This window comes from Natator depressus, chromosome 9 (genome assembly GCF_965152275.1).
Source record: "Natator depressus isolate rNatDep1 chromosome 9, rNatDep2.hap1, whole genome shotgun sequence".
NCBI classification, from domain to species: Eukaryota; Metazoa; Chordata; order Testudines; family Cheloniidae; genus Natator; species Natator depressus.
In genome coordinates this window covers 90,408,150-90,432,411 of record NC_134242.1, presented here as the reverse complement: position 1 = coordinate 90,432,411, position 24,262 = coordinate 90,408,150, and the positions used below count along the sequence as shown (strand labels likewise).

The following is a 24,262-nucleotide window of genomic DNA, read 5'->3' as shown; positions in this document are numbered from 1 at the left end:
TATTAAGGCCTGGGCTACAGTAGAAAATTAAGTTGGCATAAGTACAACGTAGTTAAGCTGAGCTAACCCCTGGTGTAAGGGGCTGTGTCGGGGAGGTGGATTACCTACACCATTGGGAGAATCCCTTCTGTTGGCATAGGTAGTGTGTACACTGAAGTGCTACAGCAGCGCATCTATGCCACTGTCGCACTTAAGTGTAGACAAGCCCTAAATGCTATTCTTTTTGTAACAGAGAAATATCCCCTAGGAGGTTTCAGCCTTAAAGGGACAGGTGTTTGACTGTACCCTCAGTCATCCCACTCTTACGCTTGGTGTGTAGCCCCTTTAATTCACATTCTGCTTTTCAACACATTCGCTGGTGATGTCTCCAGATGAAGCTGAGAAAGTTTCCTCTTTTGCTCTAATTAAAAGCAGAGCTTGAAGCCAAAGAGGGCCTTCCTCCCCAAGGAGGTGGCCTGTCATGTGAGCAACTATTTTATTTAGTAGGCCTCTGAATTGTACCATTAACATCTGCTGAAGAAGCAGAGCCTGAAGTAACTCCTCCATTCTTAGGAAATGTAAGGGGAAAGTTCCTCTTTGCTAAATAATTAAACCACTTAAAACTTTTCTAGGATTCAGACTAGTCACCAGATGTGTCAAGCATTTCAAAGTGGACAGAAGACCTTCCATGCAAACACAGCTACTTTATTCTGTTGTCAGCAATCATGCTGGGTTAAGCGATTACAGAAGTTGGGTAAAATGCCTTCCCCTACCCCCTCCTCTTTTACACGTAAACAGGCTATTTCAGTGGCCTTGACACATGGCAACACTTCCTCAGTGAGCAGTGCCTCTGCAGCTGGGAATTCCAAGCACTCAGCAACAAAACCCACCAGCTTGATTATCTGTATCTTTTTCCTTCAGTGTGATCCGGGCTTGTTTATATTGATAATCTATACAAGAAATAGGGTTGTCAGTTGTACAGAGATTTAAAGCCTCACTCAGGGAAGGGGAGGGTCTCTTGTTTGGGATTCATTGTAAGGCCATTTTAAAAGTATTTCATGACGGTAACAAGAGATTTACAGTTTCACTTATTTTTAATTGTCACAATGCAGGACACTACTGATGTTACTGGTTCATGTGCATGCACACACACACGTGCACTTTCTCAGTCCCCAAAAGGATTTTGGGCTCCAAAATGAGCACACAAAAATCAGATCTCTAAAATCATCTACTCGACACACCCTGTCAGAGGGCAACAGAAAAAATATATACGCCCTCTTCCCTGGAGTTAAGGTGCCAGCGTTTTAACTTCACAGGATTCCCTTGCATGGTGATATGTATAGTAGGTTTGGTGGTCTGTGTATATACGTTTCCATCTTCTGCTTGAATTCAATGGGGCTACTCGGAGAGCAGAATCAGGCACTAATTAAGTACGAGGACAGTGGAGCAGACCCTGGAACCACTGAAGTTGATGATTTTTGCATTTGACTTTTATGGGATCAGGATTTGGCCTGATGTTTCAGATTCTGTTTGAATTTTTGTTTGTTACATAGCTTCTGTGCTCATAGTGCTATTTGTATGTACAGCTTGCAGCGTGCACGCTGACTGAGTTGCAAACCATGGACCAGCCACTATGTTTAATTAATATCGCTAGCTATTCCACCGCTTATCTGGCCACCAGGGAGAGGTGAATACAGTGGCTATGAAGTCAGTGGAGTTATGTCAGGAGGAAATTTGGCCCTCTCCCTCCATGTACCGAAAGTGTTGAGTCTTTTTTTGAGATGAGCCCATAGAAATAATATGCATAATTCAGTCATCATCTTACAAATCCTTCAATTAGTAAAAGCTTTTTTGGAAAGGAAAATTTGATCGCAATCAACTTTGCCCTAGATGTGCCAAGAGCTGAGATTCCCAAGTGTCAGTCTGTAACCTTTGGATTAGAGCTGCCGTCACTTCCTTTTTAAGATGTGAAGTAAATCTAGGTCATCCTGTGTATTTGTTTTTAATATGCCTAATTCAGATCTCATTCATGTTGTTTGCCCAAGTTTGAGATGAAAAAAATCCAAGATTGGAGGCAGTAAGTCAGCATCAAAGTCGTTCTTTTAAAATCATATACCTCTCTGAGCATCTGAGCAAAGGAAGTGGTTTGATGTTTCTTCCTTAGGCAACGTTTACAGTCATTTAATATTCAAAGTATGAGAAACACAAAGTGGGTTGTTTTCTTTCAGATTTCTGCATTAATATGTTGAGTTGAATGAACTGGCTGGTGTCTAGTCACCTCTGGTAACTTGTTCTCTGGGCAATCACTGAATGCCCAACATGAGGCTGATGGTCTGGAAATAGAAAAGGGGAAGTGGCGAGACATGAGGACTCTGGTTGGTCTGATGGTACTGCTCCTCTGGGCATGAAAGCATTCAGTGGGTTTTGCTTGTTTCTTGCTGATCTCTCTTCGAGGGCATCAGTGCCTGGCCATTCATCTCAATGTGCAATTTTTAAAATGATTTGTCTTACAGTAGCAACTAGTAAGCAACTCTTACAGGAGGCTCCACTGCGCTTGGTCCTGTGAAACACCTAGTGAGAGACAGTCCCAGCACTCAATCCAAATAGATGAGACACCTCCACACCCTGACCTGCCCTCTCGTCCAGGGCCAGGTGAGACCTATTTTGCCCTTCACAATGTTTAATGAGGGATACAAATCAAACCTAGCCATCCTCTCCCTGACTGTGGGTTGGTTGGTCTTGCCATGCAAGAACAGAACACCTGTTTTTAGATGAGCTCTCTGTCACTTTCTAATTCCAGACTGTGGAGACAAGTGGACCTGCCCTGACACTGGGCAAGGGAAGTCAGCAACAGGCCAGGTTAAAAATGAACAAACTAATTAACCCTTTCATTTCCGTGAATGGATTGGCGTCATGTAGAAATGGCTATTGAGATTGGAGCCAATTTGTTCTGACTGGGGCAGTTGGAAGAACTGCAAGGAACTAGGTATTCTCAGTGAAATAAACACCACCTAAACAGCTACGGAAATCTCCACAGTGTGCCTGTGATGGGCTGAATATGTCGAGATCGATTTGCAAACTCCATTATGTTTTCTGAATGCCTTTGGCAGGTGGACCAGGCCCTGAGTCCCTCTGCTGGAGGCTTCATGGCCCTGTCACACCTTGCCCCAGAAATGGGCAGTGGAGAGGGTCCTCCAACTGCCTAGAGTGGCACAGCCAATCAGAAAGGGGCCGCAGAGAGCAGCCAATCAGGGCCCAGCAGGCTATTCTAAGAAGAGCTGAAGGCTAGTGTGAGATCAGTTCCTTGCAGGAGCTGGAGGAATGTGGCTGGCTGAGCTACAGGCTCTTGAACAGAGCAGGGCTGCAGAGACCGGTGGGAATGAGAAGGAGCTCTGGGCTGGTGTCTCTCACTCAACCAGACAAGGCCCCGAGGTAAGGATGAAGAACGTGTTTGTGCTGCAGGGAATCATAGCAGCAATGCATCTTGGTTAAAGGGACATGGCAGATGCTGCTATCTTTAGGGTCTCTATGCTGGGACCTGGAGTAGAGGGCCTGGGTCCCCCTCACCAGGTACCGGAAAAATGGCCTGGGCTTTAATGCACCCCAGAAAGGGAACAGAACTCTTTTAGTGGCCCAGAAGGAGAGCTGGGGCCTGAGAGGGTGATGACATTGCCTCTAGGGCGGGAGCCTTGGATTATGGCTCAATGCCAGGGCTGAGGCTGTTTTAAAGACTGCTGGACTAATTAAAGGGCTGAGCCCAGGGAGGGCTACAGGGAAAGAAAGGCCAACGAGGGGTACTGAGAGAGGCTCCTGTCAGACTGTTTCCCTGGAAGGTGTTTTTATTTCACATACAGACTGTGTGACTAGCCGGAGGGCTGAGTCACTGAAGACCCACCACAAACAGAGAGAGTGTGTGTGAGCACATACACTCGGACAGGGGGCACTCGAGAGAGGCAAGTGAGACCCCATTACCATGCCATTTTGGGCCCAATAGAGCAGACTGGAGTCTGGGGAGCTCAGCCAGGGCTGTAACCGTGGCGCTGTGTGAAAACGAGACGGGTTGCTCTGCTGCGGCCTCGTAAAACGCTTTGTGTGTTGGTCTGTGTGGGTTACTCACTATTCTGAGGAGTTTAATTTTGGGGGGTGGTGGTGGTGGGGAATTGCCTCTTGCAGTTTGATCAAGGCAAATACTAATAAATGTAGATAAAACAGCAGCAGCAAAGTCCCACGGTAATGCCTAGGAATTGCTGCATATACGGGGATGTTGGCCCTTGAGAGTACAGCCCGCTTGCTGATGGCGCAAAATACTAGGGTTGTCTTACCCCAGAACTGTGGCTATTCAATACTGTGGTGGCCCCCATGTCTCCAACAGGGTGTTTATCTCACAGGCACCTGGCAAAGATGGACTTTATTGCACCTCCCATGAAAGCACCCAAGGGAGACCTTTGTGAGCACCCTCTTCTGGAGTCCCCCCTCCCCCACTTTTCCATAGCGAGGAAAAAGGAGGAATTTTCCACTCGTGGAATGGGGTAGCAGTTCAGTCCTCAGAGGCCATGGACAGATTCCTCCCTCCCTCCCCCACATTTCCACAGGAAGTCCTGCACCATCCACGTGAGCCCTTTGGCCTCTGTGCTGGCTCTGGGTTCTTAGCTCCCTTGTGACATGGTGTCATCAGGAGAGAGTCCCACCCTCCCTGTTCTATCCCTGAAGCCCAGGGGAGCTCCTGTGCAAAGCTACAGTACAGAGACTGCTGCAGGGTCCTGGGGAAAGGGAGATTTGCAACTGGTGGAGGCAATGGTGGGCTGGAGAGTGAGCCTGCCCTGCACTCACCTGGCAGCAGAGGCTCCTGTCCTGCTAGGCTGGGACCACCTCCCCCATTCAGAGTGTTGCAACCTGGCAATAGGGCAGCTGGGCCAAGTTTGAGTGAGTGGCATTGCAACATGGCTCACTACAGGGCCACATGACCCTGTGTGCCAGGTCACCACACGCAGAGTGGGGAGTTGGGCAAGATCCCATGGGACAGGAACCGCCGTTGCGGGGTGAGCATGGGATGGGCTCACTCTCCAGGCCCATGTTGTACACCTCCTCTTGGCAATTGCATAACAGGCTTGAAAAGGCACCACATATACTCAAAGCTGCCTGGGTGCAGTTGCCCCTTTTCTCCCCTCCCCCCCGCCTTGTAGCTCCGCCATAAGGAGGCCTAACTGTTCCACCACGGTTTGCTCAGGGGCAATACTATTAAGTACCCAGCGTGCCAGAACAGGGCATGAATGGCTACGGGTGCGGAAGAGGGGCTTGTTGTATTGCCCTGCCCGTCCGTGTTGTGACTTGGCATTCCCCAGGCTACGAGTCAGCTGCAGTCCTACAGAGATGTGACGGCCATCTTCATCCCCGAATCCCCTTGTTTGGGTTTACACTCATCTGCCAGCCCCGAGAAGCATTCGCTCATCCTTCCATGTAAAGTCGCGATTCAGTGACCAGAGAGCCTCCGAGAGAAAACAAATTCCCCTCAGATCAGGGGGCATCTCGTTTTGGGAGCAGACAATTTGCTGCGTGATGAGGCTCTTCTTGCCGCCAGCCGCTTGGAAGGCGCTGATGGTGCAGCGTGTGTCCCAGCTAACTCTGCTTTTCTCAATGGCAGTGCCGTCGCGGGAGCGCTGCCAACAATCCTGCCAGGAAGGGGCTGTTTATAGGCTGAGCAGAAATTCCAGTGCCAAGCAGCTCGTTAGACTAGGAGTTAGCCCCATTCAGATCCTGTGTTTGTGAACTCAACCGTGTCCCCAGTGCGTGTGCATGCGTTGTTTTCAAATGCCTCCTTCCCTGGGAAATGCAGTGGGAGGAGAAAGGGAATGAAGCAGCATGCTGGTAATAGCTCATCTTAAGTGATCACTCTCTTTACAATGTATATTTTTTCATGGTCTATGTGTATATATAAAATCTCCTCACTGTACTTTCCACTTTATGCATCCGATGAAGTGAGCTGTAGCTCACGAAAGCTTATGCTCAAATAAAATTGGTTAGTCTCTAAGGTGCCACAAGTACTCCTTTTCTTTTTGCGAATACAGACTAACACGGCTGCTACTCTGAAATCTGATTCCTAACATGAGAAGCTAGCCTCAACCATAACTCTTGAGGGGCTAGTCCCTCCTACAAGATCACTAATAGATTGGTAACGGGAATTTAGCATGTTTTGGCTAAGGCATAAGAACTAACCACATTGATCTGTGTACTTGTACCTGCTGGTTGTCCTATAGAGACTTTACACCTGCTTCAGACACAGCTGTAGTGGCAGAAGCCCTAAAGCCTCAAAGCTCAGGAAAAGCATTTTTGGACAAAGTGAGAAGGACTGTCCCCTCAGAGGGTTAAAACAATTGCAAATCCACCTAGCTCAGGCATAACTGTGGGAATACATGGGATCCCATTTCCCTCCCCATTCAAAATTATATGCTTCAGGTTGTACATGTTGTAAATAAAGTAGATTACAATGATCTATGAACCCTGTTTCTGTGTCCACTGATTTCTCCTTTTTAGAAGGAAATTACTTCTTGCATAAGCCCCAACATTCCTTCCTGTCTCAAATTTGTTTCCCTCCTGTGCTCACCAGAAGTGAAATTTGCCACATTGGTACCTAGCAACCCCATTGCAATGGGAGATCTGGAATTCTATTTGCTTGAACACCTACATATTGTGTCTGAATCCGAGATTTTGATTAGGCGCTTTATGGAGCGATGGCTTTGAGCAGTTTAGACCCAAACTATGACCATATTTAGATCCAGGGACCTGAGCATGCAGTTGCAGGATGGGACTAACTCTTATCACACCTTAACGTAGTGGGAGCCCTGCTGCAATTCAGTGGGAGTTATTAGTATCTCATGAGCAGCCAATCCAGCTACAGGTTTCTTGCTCGGGCCCATTCTCCAGTGTATGAATGACCGTGCCATAGAGCTCTGGGCAGGACCTCAGCTGTAACCAAGAAGCTCATTTTAGAACAGGAGATGGGGGTGGGGGGATCTCCCCTGATGCTCCAGTTTATGAATCGTCTCACGGGCTGACTGCCCTGCCTCTGAAATCAGTCACCCCAATGAAAGCTTTTATTACACTCCAATTTGGACTGTGATTTCTCTCCCCCCCCCCCCCCCAACACAATCATCAGGTGCTGAAATACCTGCTCCTCTCGCCTTTAAGTGAGTGTTAATTATTTTGGCAAGCACCAATAGCTCCCCAGATTAGACTAAGGGAAATAGATATGTCATTTTCACTGAACTGGCTTGGCTACAGGGAAAAGATAAATTGGCCTGAAATCTGATGAATTAACTATGGTGGTGTTTGTGGAGAGCAATCGTTATCTTTGTATATTTGACAAAAATTAATTGTCTTGCCTACCTCGACTGAGTCAATGTAATCAGCTTGTCTCTGTGCAGAAAAAAAAATCCATCATTTCTAAGTGATTCATTAAGCAGTATTAAAGCTGTCTCTAAAGACAAAATAATCTATTTAAGGAGGACTCTTGGTAGCGAGACAGCAGATTAACGCCTCAGCTATTTTTCAATTATGAGGGGTTTCAGTTGTTACAGTGTACCTGGTTTAACCCTTGCTGAGCTAAGTGATGTGCTGGGTATGGACCGGAAACAGGGACACTTTCAACCTAGCCAGCCAGTGACACACTGTTGCTGAGATGGATGTGTACTACACAGCAGCAGGGAAAGGATTCACTCGCTTCTGACCCGCGCAGTCTAGACATCAGTGCAAACTGCACAATTCCAGCATCATCTTTCCCAGACCTTAAATCCAGCCTGGATAGAGCTTGGCTGTCCTCTGGTTCGCTCCTGGGCGAGCGCACCTGTGCAAAGGGATTGGGAAAACCCCTCCAGATCAGAATGGAAGCATCTTACATTCACTCTGCTTGCTTTTGCACAGGATGATGACACAAGATGGAAAGCAGTGAAGGATTTGGTCCCTAGTATTCACCTCTTCCTCTAACACCAGACTATAGTTCCTGATAAAGTCCCCAATGTTAGATCTCCAGTTGACACTAGACTTCAATTTATCCACCAGGCTAAAAAGAAGCAGCTCTCAGAACAGTAATTGTCAGCAATTACAGCTAAGTTTTATGTCCTGTAATGATGTGACTAAACAATTCTGCGCTTCCCGGAAACTCAGGGATGGACAATCCTCAGGCGTTTGAACTCCCATGTTGTTTAGACCTGCTCTCAGACCAAGTTCTCAAAAGTGATTTTTTTGAGGGCCTCTGTTCTTAGGAGCACAACTTGACACCCTATAAAGGGTTCTGATCTTTCAGAAAGAAACCCCTCTTTGAAAATCAGGCCCCTTTAAGGCATCTTGAGTCAAGAACCCAAAAATCACTAGTCACTGTTGAAAATAGTGGCCACTGTGGTTAAAACTCCACTGGCTGCATGCTAGTGGCTATGCTAGAAATCTCTCATTGCTCCCCTTGTGTGGCAACAGTCTCTTTTTCACCCTTTTTTTAACACAAGTTTCCTAAGCAGCTCTTCTGAAGGATTGTTCCAAGAGCTGTCTGGATGTTTAAATGAATTATATTAATTGTTTTCTCCTTTAATATACTCTTTTGTTAATTCTTGCCAAGAATTTTAACAGTTCAGATCGGACTGATTTACCCTTCCAGGAGTCAAGTTGGCTTGTTGCTTAAATTATACTTCTGAGAGACGTTGTCTCATCCTGGTCTAAGTATGCAGGAGCCCCTGAATTCTGATCCTAGCTTAGATGCTGTCATGGTCGTGTGTATGTTCCTGGAGGCAGAGGAGACTGTCAACTACCTTTGCGTCCTTGCGGTTCCTGGCTGCTCTGGGGCCCAAAATACCCTGTTGACTAAATTAGAGCTGTCTCAGGGAAGCTCGAATTTAGAGCATCCTCCCTAGAGCTGTTTTAGGGTGGTTCCAAAGCACAGAGTCTATGCCATCCCTGCAAGCATCCCCTCTCGGCGTAGTGGGGCATCGCAAGGCAGGCAAGGGTGTGGCTGGAGTACATTGTATTCTGGCAATCCAGGATCAGAGTAACAACCCAGAGCAGGTTGTTCCCACAGCTGGCATAATTTAGAGCGGCCCCCGCCTTAGCCCTAAGATGATGAGTGAGGGAAATGGAAAGTTTACGCAAAGCTACCTGAGGATTAAGCCTGTATCAGTCCATACTGATTCACAGCACAGCTCTGCATATCCGCACATTTCCCATGTTGGTTTTCTATAACTAGAAAGGCTAAATTCTGTGACCTAAATTAAAATCCATGGTGACTCTCCCTCTGCACTAAAGCATATGTTAAATGGACTGATTGAAACCTCCCTCTTTAATTCTTTTCACCTTTGTTTCCTGGTATAGTCGGGTTGTCTTAACTGGTCCAGTGAAGACATGGAGAAAACAGTCTGAAAACTATATGAAATAGTCTACTGAAGAAAAATGCTGTTCACTGCACTTTATCATCATTTCTTCTTTCTTTTTTTTTTTTTTTAATGTGGCAACTTCTGTACTTAGCAGACCAGAACTTCACACCTGTCTAACACCAGGGCAAACCTCTCTTTGCTACTTGGAACTGGTGAAGATCAGTCTAGTTAAGTAGAATTCATACTAATACTCTCCTAATTAAGCAGCAATCAACTGACATTTGTTATTGTTAGGTCAAACTGGTTCCATGGGAAAAATCTTAATTAAGGGTTTGTCTACATGGGGAAATTGACCAGCATAGCTTTAGTGGCATAATTATTCTTCCCTGGTTATGCTGGTGTAACTCTCCTGGGTGGACACGCTATTCTGGAATAAAAGTGGCTTTATTCCACAGTCAATTATTCCTTTCTATGCTGGTCAATTTCCTCATGTAGGCAAGTCCTATCCAGATTCCTTAATTCAAAGTGTCCCAGTGTAATAGACCATACACATCAATCCAGGATCTGACCGTGTGGCAGAAGAAGGCCAAATGCTTAATTCAGAGCTCAGGAAAACAGCTCTTTTGCAGCCCTAGTTAAGATGATTGTCCTTGCTTCGTTTCATATTTGGTTCTCTGCTCGCTCTTCTTGCAAACTTATCTGATGTCTTTATCTTTCCTTAGCTTTTCTCACCCCCCAGCTCCCTAGCCAACATTCCTCTCTTTCACTAACAGAATAGAATCCTTTTTCCTTCTCAGGCTCTGATATGCTAGCCCATGCTCCATGCCTGACTGCATGAACTGCAGATCATTACAGAAGCTGTCTAACATTGCTTGCATTTCCTTTCGTCCCCTGACGATACTTAGACAGGCCTGACCTAAATTATGAAGCAGTCTTACTTTGTTCAGTTGTTCGTTAACTTGAAAGACATGCTTAAACACAAGGTAGGGTAAAGGAGCTGCAGCTTCCAGACAGAGGTTTGGACCAGTTTCAAGGACCAGAAAGCCTCATTACTATGATTTTGCTTGCCTTACTCACACTGCTAGTCCCATTGACTTAAAAGGATCCCTCATCTGAATAAAGACTAGGCGCTGAACCAGCCCCGGGAATGGGGGCAGCAACCTTAGGCCTGATTCTCTCCTGTCTTGCAGCTTGTGTGGTTACAAGCTTGTGTGCAATATGGGTGTAAAATGCCACCTTTCCAGTCTGGTGCTGAGTTTGCATGCCCTCAGTACTCAAGGCCCAGTTTCTGAGCTTAGTCCAGGCTGTGCTTGGTGCAGCTCAGCGGGGGTGGGCAAAAGTGTTGGTCTGCATTTCGTCTTGGTGCCTCGGGTTGGCTGGGGCCTGAGCAGCTCTACTTGAGGCCCACATGCCCATGCCCCAAGGGCCCAATCCAGCAAGCAGGAATAGTTGGAGGGCTGAGCTGCTCAGGAGGCAGGGTGGGGTAGAGCCTCTCTGCTCGCCTTCTGCCATCCAGGGAATCCCCCTACCAAGGGAGAATTCCCAGACAGCCAATCAAATTGACTTTCCAGCTGGATTGAAGCTGTGGGAGCAGGGGCTTGCACAGGTCGAAATGACTGTCCGAGGCAGCAGAGACTCCAAGCGCTTTCATGTGCTTGGTATGTATATAAATGAGTTTAAATAGACCTGAATGTGTCTTTTCTCTGAGTCATAGAGTTTAAGGCCAGAAGGAACCCCAGATCATCTAGTCTGATCTACTGTATATCGCAGGCCACTCACACGCTAACCCAGTGGAAATCAGGATCTCAATGGAAGTTGCAGATTTGCACTCCGAGCAGATTACCCCATATTCAAGGTTTTATACTGTGCAAAAGCTGGCTGGGCTTTCTGCCCAGCTGTCCCTCATATCTGCCTCTCTAAGCAGTGATCAGTGCTAGCAGGGGCTGTACCTTTGGGGGGAGGTGCATTTAGTTGTACTTGTGCTGTGGAAAGAAACCCAGCATAGAAAGTAAGGTGGGGCTTGTGTACACATCTTCCCCAACAGCATGTAGAATAAGTCTCTCTCCCCCGCCCCCACCCCCACCTTGTTGATGGTGCCAGTTCTTCATACATCACATGTAAAATAGGTTAAAAATAATAGCTATTCCCCAGGTGATGTGGCCTAATGGCTAAGCCGCAGACTGGCATTCAGGCAGCCTAGTTAAAGCCCCAACTCACCTAGCTGGGTGACCTTGGGCAAGTCATTGTCTCCCTCTGCTTCATTTTCCCTGCCTGTAAACTGGGGTAATCATACTGGCTTCCTTTGTAAAGTGTTTTGAGATGTATGGGTGAAAGAGCGAGGTATTATTGTTTGGAAAGAGTCCAGGCTCTTCTCTCTCCTGTTCAATGAAGTGTCTTTCCCTCCCTCCCACCTCCCGTGTTTCTTTAAGAATTGAATGCTAATCAACCACCACCACCATCATCATTTTTAAACCACATTTCTTCCAACATGCTTCATCTTACTGAGGACTAAACCCAGGGGAAGTCTGAATTCCTATAAATTCATGAATTATTTAAGATTTAAAATAGAACCAAAAACTGTTTTAAAGGGTTTAAAAATAGGGAGCTAGAGTAGGACTGGATTAAGGTAATCTGAGACCTAGGCACACTCCCAAATGAGAGCCCTTGTTGGCTGTATTCCCACATGATGGTCACTACTCCATGCTGTGGTTGTGCACTATGACTCGACACTTCCTGGGGAATTTGAAGCAGTAGTGGAGACTGCCTGGACAAGAACTATTTGCAGGACTGGTGGGGGCCTCATCCCCATTCCTACTGGGGGCGAGTAAGATCCATCCCCATACCATCATCTATCTTCAGGCAGGATGGGGTCCATCCCACAGGAGGGAAGACTCAGTCCCCACGTGCCTTTATTGGCAGGGGGGCTCCTTCTGACACCATCCCAGCAAAGCTATGATAAGTGCTGTGGCGGGGTGCACCCAAAGAAACAGGATTCAGAGTTAGCAGTCCATTGAGATGAATGGGACAGTTCACCCTTCTCAGAGCAATTGTTTCAGCCCCTCTGCAGTCTCAGGCAGACATCACTGCATCAGGTACACTCAGGTCACCTTTTTTGAGGTTCTCTCCGCAACCGGAAAGCCTGGAGATCTATTTTTAAAAGTGAAAACCGAGAGACAGATGACATCAGAGGACTCCAGGAACTGGGGCCCTAGGCACATGCCTATAGCTAGAGCCTATGCCTTAATCTAGCCCTGGGCCTGAATCTCCTGATACAGACAGGGCTAAAGAGAGAAGCTAGCTGACAGCTTACCTCGCCCAGTCCCTGGCGAGAGAACAAGCAGGTGAGTAAATTAGACGGGGGCTTTGTTTGCACTGTGGATTTTGGGAGAATGCCACTGAACTGATTCTAGCCAGTTGGCGCACCAGTATAAACTGGCTGCCAGCCTTCTTATAAGACATCTGGACCTGCTGGGTTACCCAAGACTGTGCTGAAGATAATGGTAGCTGATGTGTGATAAAGCGTCCTCAACATCTGGAACCAGCAGTGCTGCCGCACCCCTGCTACAGCAACAGGCAGGAGATTCCAATAAAGGCCTCAGTGACTCTGAGTGAGCGCCTGGATACGTGTGGGGGAATTCCTTCTCCTGACCTTTCAGGTACAAATGCTGCATGCTACAGGCTGTACAGCAAACAAAAGCATGCGCTCAGGTGGGTCAAAACTACTCTCTGTTTTCTGTTTTAAAATCTCGCCCCCCCAAACGTCTGCACAGTCAAGTGTTGTGTGTCGTCGTGTCCCCCCCGCAATCACTGAGATACAATCTTTTTTCCATCTTGGTGAATCAAACACATAGTCTGGGTGGTGAAATGGGGAACCTTGGTGGAATGAGCACATTTTACCGTCTTTTGTTAAATACGCTGTTAATTTAAATTAAGCCATGTCCAGCGTGTTTGGTACAAGATTGTAGGAACCTGAGATTTTGAAAAATCACCCCTGATTTCCTTTAAACATGGGTTATAACTTAAACAAAAGAAAGGGGTTTGAGAGGTTCTTCATTGGTGGTTGTAGTTTATTCTGTGTACTTTTACATGGCCTTGTATTAGGAAGGCAAAGTAAACACCTGTAAGGCCTCAGTCCTACAATGAGCTGCTGCTGACTTCAGGGGAGCTCCCTGCGAGCACAAGGGTCTACCCACGTGCAGCTCATTGCAGGATCGGGGCCTAACACAAGACGGCACAAGGCAGGTCTGAAACCAGCATTAAAAAGTTGAGAGAAAGAAAATGAAAATGCCCTTTCATGGAGTCCTCGAGAGGATGCCCTTATGGAACTGCGCTTGCGAAAGGAGACCGCGTGGTGGCGCCATCTGACAGCTTTCCCACGCCCTGCGACTGGCAAAACTTTTTTTTTTCCCAGCTGAGGTTCCCACAGAATAACGGAGTTCTCTCTGTCTTCCAGCCCTGTGTCCTACACCAGAGACCTCCAACTTCCTTACAGACCACGTCTCTTGGCTGCCTCCCCTCCCATTCAGGGTTATCTCCCCATCTGTTCACAAGCCCATAACGTCCCTATGGGCCACTCTCCAGCAATGATAATTGATTTCATATTCAGTTAGGTTCATGTTAAGGTCGCCCCAGAGCCAAGCCTTAGCACAACTGAGCGCGCCTGTGACTCAGTCCCTGCCTGGAAGAGAAATATTTCCCGCTGCCTTTTCATGAGAATGATCAGTTGGAAGCAAGGAGAAAAGCCAGGGGTAGGTGACCGGGAATAGTTTGGCGGCGCACCGTTTGGAGATCTCCATGTTAAACTGTTGGACAGTGCTTGGAAGCTGAGATGGTCTCAGCTGGGAGCTACAGTGGCTACATTCACTTCTCTGGTTTGCTGCACATTCATCTCCGGGGCTGACTCTGCTAGTTCTTTCTCCCCAGGCCTGGGAACACACAGCCGAGCTCTCGCTGTGTCCAGGCCGATCCCAAAGGTTGCTGGGGTTACAAAGTCCAGCTCTTCCCCCGCACGGAGGAGTCAGTCAGTCCTGGGAGCGCTGGCCCACGGTGGAGGTCTCTCCGGCTTGGACCTGCTCTTTGCCGGGTGGCTGGCCCCACGTGTCCCTACCCCTGTGGTCAGTCCAGGCAATGTACCCTCTAATTTTTGACAGTCCGTCTGTGCAAAAAATTTCTTCTGTGCAAATTGTTGTGCTCGTGTGCAGATTTTTGTGCCTGCCGTGTTTTGCCGTGTGCAGCGGGTTTGGGATTTGTGTGCACGCCCACAGATTGGAGGGAACAGTGGTCCCAGGCAGATGGGTGCTCTTCTGTCCCCCCCTCCCTTTCCCCAGCTGGGGTCAGTAACAGGAAGCAGGGAAGGCGGCGGAGAACCGGGGCGCTCTGTATCCGACTGGGGCCAGCCGGGTCAGCCACCTTCCCAGGCAGGGAAGGGCCCCGGGGCAGCCGCTGCTCGGTGCCGGGCTGGGAGCCCGCGGCCAGCGCGCACCGCTGGGAGCGCACCACTCCCCGAGGAGGCTCACGGGGGCGTGGCACCGGCGCTCCCAGCTCCCGGGCACGGGGGCAGGTGTCAGCCCCGGGCCCGGCCAGGAAGCCCCGCCGTTGCGCACGGGGAGAGCGGCGACTCCCCGAGGGGGGCGGACACCGCGCGGGAGGGTCCCCGAGTGGCGGGGCCGTGCAGGAGACGGGCCGGGCTTGGCTTGACGAAGGTGGGTGTGTGCGAGCGCCCCGGGCGGCGTGGGGCCAGGTGGGGCCGGAGGGGGGCAGGTGCCCAAGGTGAGGCGAGGCGGGGGGGGGGGCGCCCTGCGCCTTGGAGAGGTGGGGGGACCTCTTACTTGGCTGAGCGCTCTGCCGCCAGCGTCTTTGTCCGGAGGGGGAGCTGGCAGGGGAGGGAACGGGCCGGGGGGGTGGGGAAGTGATGGCTCCTGGCTGATGCGGTGGGACTGGCAGCCAGAGAGGATCCGGCAGCATGAAGAGCGGTGTCAGAGGCAGCGCAGCTCCCCGGAGAGGAGCCTGAGTTTGGGGGCTGGAGGGGCACCCCTGGGAGCGCTGCGCATGGAGCTGCCGGACGGGAACGGGAGCTGCCCGGACTGCAGCCCGGGGGCTCGCCCGTCCGCCGGGGCCACCACCGCCCTGGCCGCGGTGATCATCTTCACCATCGTCGGGGACCTCGTGGGCAACGCGCTGGTGATCCTGTCCGTGCTGAGGAACAAGAAGCTCCGCAACGCCGGTGAGTTCCGCGGGGCGCTGGGGGCGCACGGCGCTGCGCCTTCAGGTGCCAGGCCAGCCTGTGACTGGGGCTGCTCCGACCTCCGCCCGGGGCTGTCCCTCCAGTCCCGGGGCCTCAGGAGAAGGCACTCGGACCCCTCTCCCCCGGCTAAGTGTGGGGAGCAAACTCCCAGAACCCCTGGGCCATCTGCCGGGGGGCCTGGCGGCTCCCAGTCTGGAGCTGTGGGGAGCCCGGGAGACGCGCACTGGAACTTTGCAAACTCTTCAGCCGCGCCGAGCCCCGGGGTGTGCTCTGCGCCCCTGCACAGACGGAGCCGGGACTCAGCCAGGGGGGCGCTTGGCCGCACGGAGCTGCCCGTGTTTCAGATCCACCCTGCGTCCCCGAGGCAGCAGGAGAATCCCAAGGGCAAGAGAAATCGTCTCACCCCAAGCCCGAGGCTGCTCCGCTTTGCAGCGGATGGGAGTTTGGGTACTGACTCCCCCACCGGAGCAGGACCGGCCCCTTCGCGCTGCAGGTTCTTTCCCCTTTGCCTTCACTGTGGCTATATTTTTGGGGCTGATGGCTCCCAGCTGTTACCGCTACCGAGCCCTCAACCAGCTCCGGGATTCCTCTGGGATCCTAAATGTGAGGGGCATTTAGGATTTAAAAATAAAATGGAAAGCGAAACAAAGCAGCAATTGTGCCCCACTGTAATCCAGCTGCAGGGTGATTATCTGCAATTAGAGGAACTGCAGAACTAAAATTTGACAATGAAGGGTATAATCAATTTCTTCCTTGGGATTATGGTTTTAATTGGGGAGTGAAACTAGTCCAAACCCTTTATTCTAATTAATACTCTGCATGTGCAATCTCTTCAAGTCACTGAGCACCACATTATTTCACTAAGATACAATCACACCAAACTTTCAGGGCTTTTTCCAAGTTGGCATAGCTCAATGTATCACTTTCCCTGACTTCCTATGTGCAAAGTTCAAAGTGTCTATTTAACATGACGACCTGATCCTGCTTCAGGTGAAGTCAGCTGGAGGAAAAGAAGCAGGATTGGGCCTTCACTTTGTGTGATTAAAATATTAAATACTTGTCACTTGTAGCATTTTTCACCGGTACTCTTTAAAATGCCTTGCAAAGAATTTGCCTGTGACTATCCCATGCTTCTTAGCTGATGAAAAGGAGATGGGGATCAAGGTAACACAGCTAGTCTGTGACAGTGGGGGAAATAAAACTCAGGAGTCCTGACTCTCTGCTCTGTGCCATTTCCATTAGACTGTGCTGCACCTGAGTTACAAACTTGCTTTTCTTTCTCATGTTGCGTTTTGTCTTCAAACGGCTCCAAACTTTTTTCCTTTCTGTCTCCCAGGGATAGCTGCAAACAAAGGATCCAGTCCTGCAGCCATAATTTTGGTAAAACTCTCATTAACTTGGATGGGAGTTGTCAAGGTTCCTTCCCCACTCTGAACTCTAGGGTACAGATGTGGGGACCTGCATGAAAACCCCCCTAAAGCTTATTTTTACTAGCTTAGGTTAAAACTTCCCCAAGGTACAAACTATTTTACCTTTTGCCCCTGGACTTTATTGCTGCCACCACCAAGCGTCTAACAAATATATAACAGGGAAAGAGCCCGCTTGGAAATGTCTTTCCCCCCCAAATCCTCCCCAAACCCTACACCCCCTTTCCTGGGGAAGGCTTGATAAAAATCCTCACCAGTTTGCATCGGTGAACACAGACCCAAACCCTTGGATCTTAAGAACAATGAAAAAAGCAATCAGGTTCTTAAAAGAAGAATTTTAATTGAAGAAAAAGTAAAAGAACCACCTCTGTAAAATCAGGATGGTAAATACCTTACAGGGTAATCAGATTCAAAACATAGAGAATCCCTCTAGGCTAAACCTTAAGTTACAAAAAGATACAAAAACAGGAATATACATTCCATTCAGCACAACTTATTTTATTAGCCATTTAAACAAAACAGAATCTAACGCATATCTAGCTAGATTACTTTCTAAGTTCTAAGACTCCATTCCTGTTCTGTTCCTGGCAAAAGCATCACACAGACAGACAGACCCTTTGTCCCCCCCCCCCCTCCAGATTTTAAAGTATCTTGTCTCCTCATTGGTCATTTTGGTCAGGTGCCAGTGAGGTTATCTTAGCTTCTTAACCCTTTACAGGTGAAAGGGTTTTTCCTCTGGCCAGGAGGGACTTTAAAGGTGTTTACCCTTCCATTTATATTTATGACAGGAGTCTTGCCTGAGAGAGAACTGCAAGATTGCTCTCAATATAAGCATGAACACATGTGATCTGGGAGGCTGGGGTGCAAAAAAAGAGGGATCATGAAAAAGAGAGAAGTCTCATGACAATTGTAAACACTTGCTGGTAGGACCCTGCTGTACATGTAGTTAGCATACTTGATCTTCACTGCAGTTGGTAATAACCAAATAAATGGGGAGTAAAGATTTTTCCGGTTGCTTGTCAATGTATACTTTGAACGCCGTATTGGTGGTTTTAAAACCCTACTTCCTTGACACACGTCTGCATTCAATCTCCATGACTGAAACCACTTTTGATGTTTTTTTAAATGGCAAGAAAACTAGCAAAATCAACACCAGTATTAGTAATGTCTAAGCGTGGCATTTATTGTTCCTGGGGTCCATTAGTTTGGTGAAAAGAGCTGGCTATAAATGGTTCTGCAGTAACTCTGTGTATTCCTTGCGTTGGCTCTTAAAAATGCACCATTGTGTCTGTTTCTGTAGAGGGAGTGAAACAACCTCTAGCTCTGCAGCTAGTAAACTATTTTAGATATCAAGTCGCCACTGCTTGCAATGTGTTCAACAAAGTCATTCATAACGTGGGGACACTTTTTACCTCCATGATCTCTGTGTAAATCTGGAGTAACTCAATAGAGATCAGTGAAGTTACTCTGGAATTAAAATGGTTTAATGGCAAACAAAATCTGGCCCAGGACATCCACTCTATATGAAAACATTGCACTAGGCTTATGTGAGTTTAAATATTCAGTTGACTTAAGTTTGGTTTCCAAATCTGATCCGTGTTCATGGGAAGGGACAATAGAGAATGCTTTTTATAAAAACTTGATAATCAGTAACTTGTATGTTCTGAGTAGAATGATAGAGGTGTGAAATTCAATCGCTTGATTGCATTTCAGATTTTAAGAGGCCCTTTCCAGGAAAATCGAGGTAAAACAGAATCTAAATATGAACACACAGAGGTTTTTTCATTAAGTGATAATGGGGAATATTTCCAAACCTTGATGATTCCCAGGAGCTCACTGCTTTAAAAATAAGACAGAGGGATCTACTGTTAATAAATCCCATGAAAATGACCCTCTTCATTAACCGTCTTAAGTTTTTATTAAATTGTTTTATAAACTGAAATCAGAACGTGGCTAGTATAGAATCAACAGATGTAACTTTGGAGCAACAACTGATTGCAGGGGACAAGTTCTGCACTCCCTCATGGGTACTATTGCCATTGTAGTGAGTGGATCTGATCTTCATCCCATTTGCAATGAATGGCATAAATCTGGAGTAACTTTGAAGTCAAACAGGTATAAAGAGTGTGAGTAAGCGGAGAACCTGGCCCCTACTTCGTCTGGTTATATCAAAAGAAGGACAGGAGATACTTCATATGGGTTTAATCAGGCCGCAACTTTATTATTAGACGTCTGGGAGTACCCGGCAGATAAAAGTGTACAGTGCAAGCAACTCCGTGTTCATTCAATGATTACCTGGTGGCTTCTGCCAGCTCCCCTTCATTTTCCATCCACGTCCCTCAGCCAACCCACAACCACCTTACTATCCACCCCGCCTCGTAGAAGGGTTAAGGTGGGCTATAAGAAAAGGAGCTTGGCTCCCTGCTGTGCCAATCGTAGGACCCTGAACCACCCTACCCGGTTCCATTCCTTTAACCAACACCTCCTTTTTATGTCCTTTTCCAAGCCATTTATCCGCTCCCTGGATGCTTTCTCTATGTAGTACCTGCACTGGACATCCGCCCCACACTTACAAAATAAGTTGCGACATATCCTATCCCCTTTCCTCCTCACTGTAATAAGAACTCCCGGAAAACTTGTAGGGAAGGTGAAAAAACCCCACCCTGCCTAGATCAGTCTGGTGGTGAGGGAAAAATTACTCCCCAGCCCCCACTAGAAAGCGACTAGCGCGATACCTGTGGCAGGTCCTAAGCAAACCTGCTAGTCACCACCTTAAGGGGAGGGAGGGTCAGTGGGTGCTGCTTTGCCTACTGCATGGAGAAAGGGTGTCTAATGCCTGGGCTTGCCCCTTTTAAGGCCTTCTGCACTTACATTCCCAGGGGATGAGTCAGCATCACCCTCACCCCACTTTTCTGCAGCAGTTTCTGACCTCCTTCCCTCCCCCCACCCAAAGCACTGCTACCTTCCTCCAGCAAGCCCAGACAAAGTCAGCGTCCCCACCCCCTTCAGGTGCGGTGTGGTCATTTCCATGGTGATGGTCCCACTGTAGCCGTAACAGAGACCTCTAATCATTATGAACTGAATATATTTAGACTGTGACAACTACAAAATAGTGACAAATGGTTCCACCAGCCTCCAGCAGGTGTGTGTTAAAAATTCTCTCTTGCACATTCCGCTGGCTTGATAACATTTGAACTGAATGTGGATGAAAACTTTTGCTAAAGGAGCATGTTCTTCAGGCTGAAGCTCCAGTAGTACCCATCTCCAGCTTTCTTGAACACGCTAAAAAATAATAGGGCATAGAGCCTAGTTCCTTGAAAACCCAAACCTTCCACTGGCATCCCGAGGAGCTTTTCATGTATAAGAATGCAGGATCGGGCCCAAGACTGTAAATAGCCGAACCATTGTTTTTATTAGCAACGAGAAGCAGGAAGAAATATAATAACACGTCACTTTAATACTGCGACGTGGCAAGAGGGCCGAAAAGTGCACTGTGTGTTTGTATAAACAGTTCTGGCTATCTAGTGACAAGGTATGAGTTTCTGGTAGGCACTGTGGATCTTTTATTCTTGCTTTATCCCCCAGGCGTTCTCAAAAACGTGGTTAGGCTGTTAACTGTTGCCCTGCCAGGATCTTTATATTAATTCAAGATTCACCTCATCTTAGTTTCTGAGCATATTTTCCTATTTTATTGCCAATAAGCAATTTTCTTTGTTACCAGGGGCCCAGTCCTTCAGTTCTAACTCAGTCCTTAGCCTTACAACCTCCCCATCAATTTAAATAGCTGTTGTTCCTGGCAAGGACTGAGAACCTCATGCTGCAAAGACTTATATGAATAAGCCCTACTTCTGTAGGAATTTGTAGGATCTGGCCCTAACGAGAGGCTGGAAGATCAGGTCTCTGATCCTCCCACAAATATATTCATTTATGTTCAAAGTTGGGGTTTAATGAAAAGAGTAGGTTGCAAATTAGCTAGACTTAAGGGTAGAGGGCTTATAAACTGAATTTGGTGGATGCCAGATATATTAGAACATAAGAGTGGCCATAATGGGTCAGATCAATGGTCCCACTAGCCCAATATCCTGTCTTCCAACAGTGGCCAACATCAGATACTTCAGAGGGAGTGAATAGACCAGGGCAATTTATCAAGTGATTCATCAGGTGTCGTCCAATCCCAGCTTCTATCAGTCAGAGATTTAGGGACACCCAGCATGGGGTTGCGTCCCTGACCATCTTGGCTAACAGCTGTGGATGGACCTAGCCTCCATGAACTTATCTAATTCTTTTTTGAACCCTAGTTACATTTTTGGCCTTCACAACATCCCCTGGCAACGAGTTCTACAGTTGACTGTGTTGTGTGAAGAAATACTTCCTTTTCTTTGTTTTTAAACCTGCTGCCCATTAATTTCATTGGGTGACCCCTAGTTTGTGTGTTATGTGAAGGGGTAAATAACACTATCCTAATTCACTTTCTCCACACCATCTGTGATTTTATAGACCAATATCTTATCTCCCCTTAGTCGTCTCTTTTCCAAGATGAAGAGTCCCAATCTTTTTAATCTCTCCTCATAGGGCAGCGGTTCCCTAGCCCTAGTCATTTTTGTTGCCCTTCTCTGTACGTTTCCCGGTTCTAATGTATCTTTTTTGAGATGGGGCAACCAGAACTGCACGCAGTTTTCAAGGTGTGGGTGCGCCATGGATTTATATAGTGGCATGATGATATTTAGTGTCTTCTTATCTATCCCTAATATTCTGTTAGCTTTTTTTGACTGCTGCTGCAGATTGAGTAGATGTTGTAATGATCCATGATGACTCCAAGATTGGAGCTAATTTAGACCCCATCATTTTGTGTGTATTGGTGGGATTAGATTTTCCAATGTGCATTACACTGAATTTCAGCTGCCATTTTGTTGCCCAGTCACCCAGTTTTGTGAAATCCCTTTGTAACTGTTCACAGTCTACTTTGGACTTAACTATCTTGAGTAGTTTTGTATCATGTTCCAACTTTGCCACCTCACTGATTACCCCTTTTCCCAGAACATTTATGAATATGTTGAACAGCACTGGTAAGTGTAAGTTCAGTAGCAAGGTCTCCATTGAAGTTGCTCGTATGTGGTGGTGGGAGCACTGGGTCTAAGAAGTACTGCTCAAGCGGGCAGCTCCTAGGGATATCCTAGAGCATAACCCAGTGTCAGGAATGAGAGCCAGCAACCGAGCCTGGAACTAGCTAGCTCAGTCTCCAGCCAGACCAATGAACACAGGTGAGCTCCAGCAGAACTGCCTGATTGGCTGGGGGGAACCAGCAGGTGTGCTCGGAAGCACACCAGCAGCAGGCTGTTGCTTGCTGATCCATGCTTAAGCCTCTTCCAGCGATTGCTTCTGTGCCTGTCTTGCTTCCAGCCTTGTTCCCTTGCCTGACTTCTGATTCTGGCTCTGACCCTTGGCTGTGTCTCCTGATTCCTGGCCTTGGCTCTATCCACTAGGAAGGACTCTGGCTGTAACCACTAGGTCAGACTATCCATATCCAGGTTGCTGACACCCAGCCTCTATTGGACACATACATCCTGGGCTAGATTATAATTTACAATCTGCTCCGAGTTTGATCTAGTGTGTAGTTGCACACCCCAGGAGCAGACCAGAGGCAAACTGTCACTCAGTCCCAGTTCCTCCCCTGGTGAAATATTTCATCCATTTCCTGAAGCTGCTTACTCCCTGCCTTTTCACCTGGCCAACTCCTCTGGACAACAAGTTAGAGGGGCAGGGCAGAGCCAGGGCTCTTCCCACTGCCTGCCCCTCTCTGCTCCAACCCTGCCCACTAACTAGGTAAGTTCATGGAGGATAGGTCCATCAATGGCTATTAGCCAGGATGGGCAGGGCTGGTGTCCCTACCCTCTGTTTGCCAGAAGCTGGGAATGGGTGACAGGGGATGGATCACTTGATGATTACCTGTTCTGTTCATTCCCTCTGGGGCACCTGGCACTGGCCACTGTGAGTAGACAGGATACTGGGCTAGATGGACCTTTGGTCTGACCCAGTCTGGCCGTTCTTATGTTCTCACTCACAATGAGGTGCAGAGGATGAGAAGTTCCTGCTCTCGTGCCAACAGCAGTTGCCCAGTCTGTGCAGTAAAGGGGGACCCGCTTCGCTATGCAGGGAGTGAAGTCTTACAGTCGAGCCCTCTACCAGTGGTGTTTGAAAGATACATGTGTGACAACAAAAGGAGCTGCACCTGCTCACCGTGGCCCCTGACACACTAATGACCTCAACAAAGAGCTGATCAATATAGTTTATCCTATGACTCTTTTCTAGCAAATTCATGTTTTATTCTCTCTCCCCACTTCTGTATTTATAGTTACAAAAAAAAAATCACTATTATACACAGCAATGAATCTGGTTTTTTTTTGTAGATGGGTTTTTTTTAATTCAGCATCTTAATTTGCTTAATTTCATGATTACTGAGTAATTCTCACTCGCACCTTTGCATCTGCTGAGGCAGCATGCAAATTTTTAGACGGGAGCTAAAGACTCTTGGGCAACTTTGTTGGACTGTGTGTCTAGTGCTATTGCTGTCTGCCGAGTATATTAGCCTCATGATCTATATTTGCAGCTCTCACTAATGCTACAGGCCATTGCAAATGTGACTTTCCCCCTCACATGTATCCCTCATGCTTCACGACAGAATGTTTGTTTGCAACGAAGATAGAAGAAGAAATGTCAAGCGCTGCAGTGCACTGGTCCATTTCACTCTGGCTTTCTTTCTCTCTTCACTTATGTATCTTCCCCTTGTGTTGTGGGATGCTGATTGCCTTAGTTATGCAGTATCTGGCACAAAAAAACCCCACTCTCTTCAAAAGTACATGGACAAAAGTACATGCCCTTCCACTGACCTATGAATGATGTTTGGCTAAATGTGTATTTGAACATTCACTTTCTAATCTGGGCACAATAATTCCTCTCTGGCCTACCAGAAAAGGGAATGGTACAAGTGTGAAAAATTTAGTTCTGCTCTGAAAATTGATCATAACAATGGCAACAAGATTCCATTTTACTGTGTCTCAGTGATGCTAGATTGCACTTTCTTAGCTTCCTGGTAAAAAGGTGTTTTGGGGTTTATTTTTTCGAACTCTGAGAGCGAAGCTGTTCTTTCTGGCTCATGTACCATCATCAGAATGAAAAGACGCTGCCTGTCTTAATGTCAGTGAAAGCTCATTGGGTCAAATGATCATTGGTGTAGCTCCAATTAAATGAACTAGTTCAAC

General features: G+C 47.6%; 1 protein-coding gene and 1 long non-coding RNA gene across 2 annotated transcripts in view; both read left to right on the top strand.

Moving 5' to 3' along the window:
- The first annotated feature begins 14,884 nt into the window (after positions 1–14,884).
- The window catches only part of LOC141993629 (uncharacterized), a 173,892-nt gene continuing 164,514 nt past the window's right edge, over positions 14,885–24,262 (top strand). Inside the window, exon 1 of the long non-coding RNA XR_012640914.1 lies at positions 14,885–15,034. This is a non-coding gene — a long non-coding RNA (uncharacterized LOC141993629). The remainder of the gene's footprint in view (positions 15,035–24,262) is intronic.
- GPR50 (G protein-coupled receptor 50) overlaps positions 15,381–24,262 on the top strand; it is a 77,097-nt gene continuing 68,215 nt past the window's right edge. The window contains exon 1 of the mRNA XM_074963180.1: positions 15,381–15,555. Within this exon, the coding sequence (XP_074819281.1) occupies positions 15,381–15,555 (175 nt within the window). The remainder of the gene's footprint in view (positions 15,556–24,262) is intronic.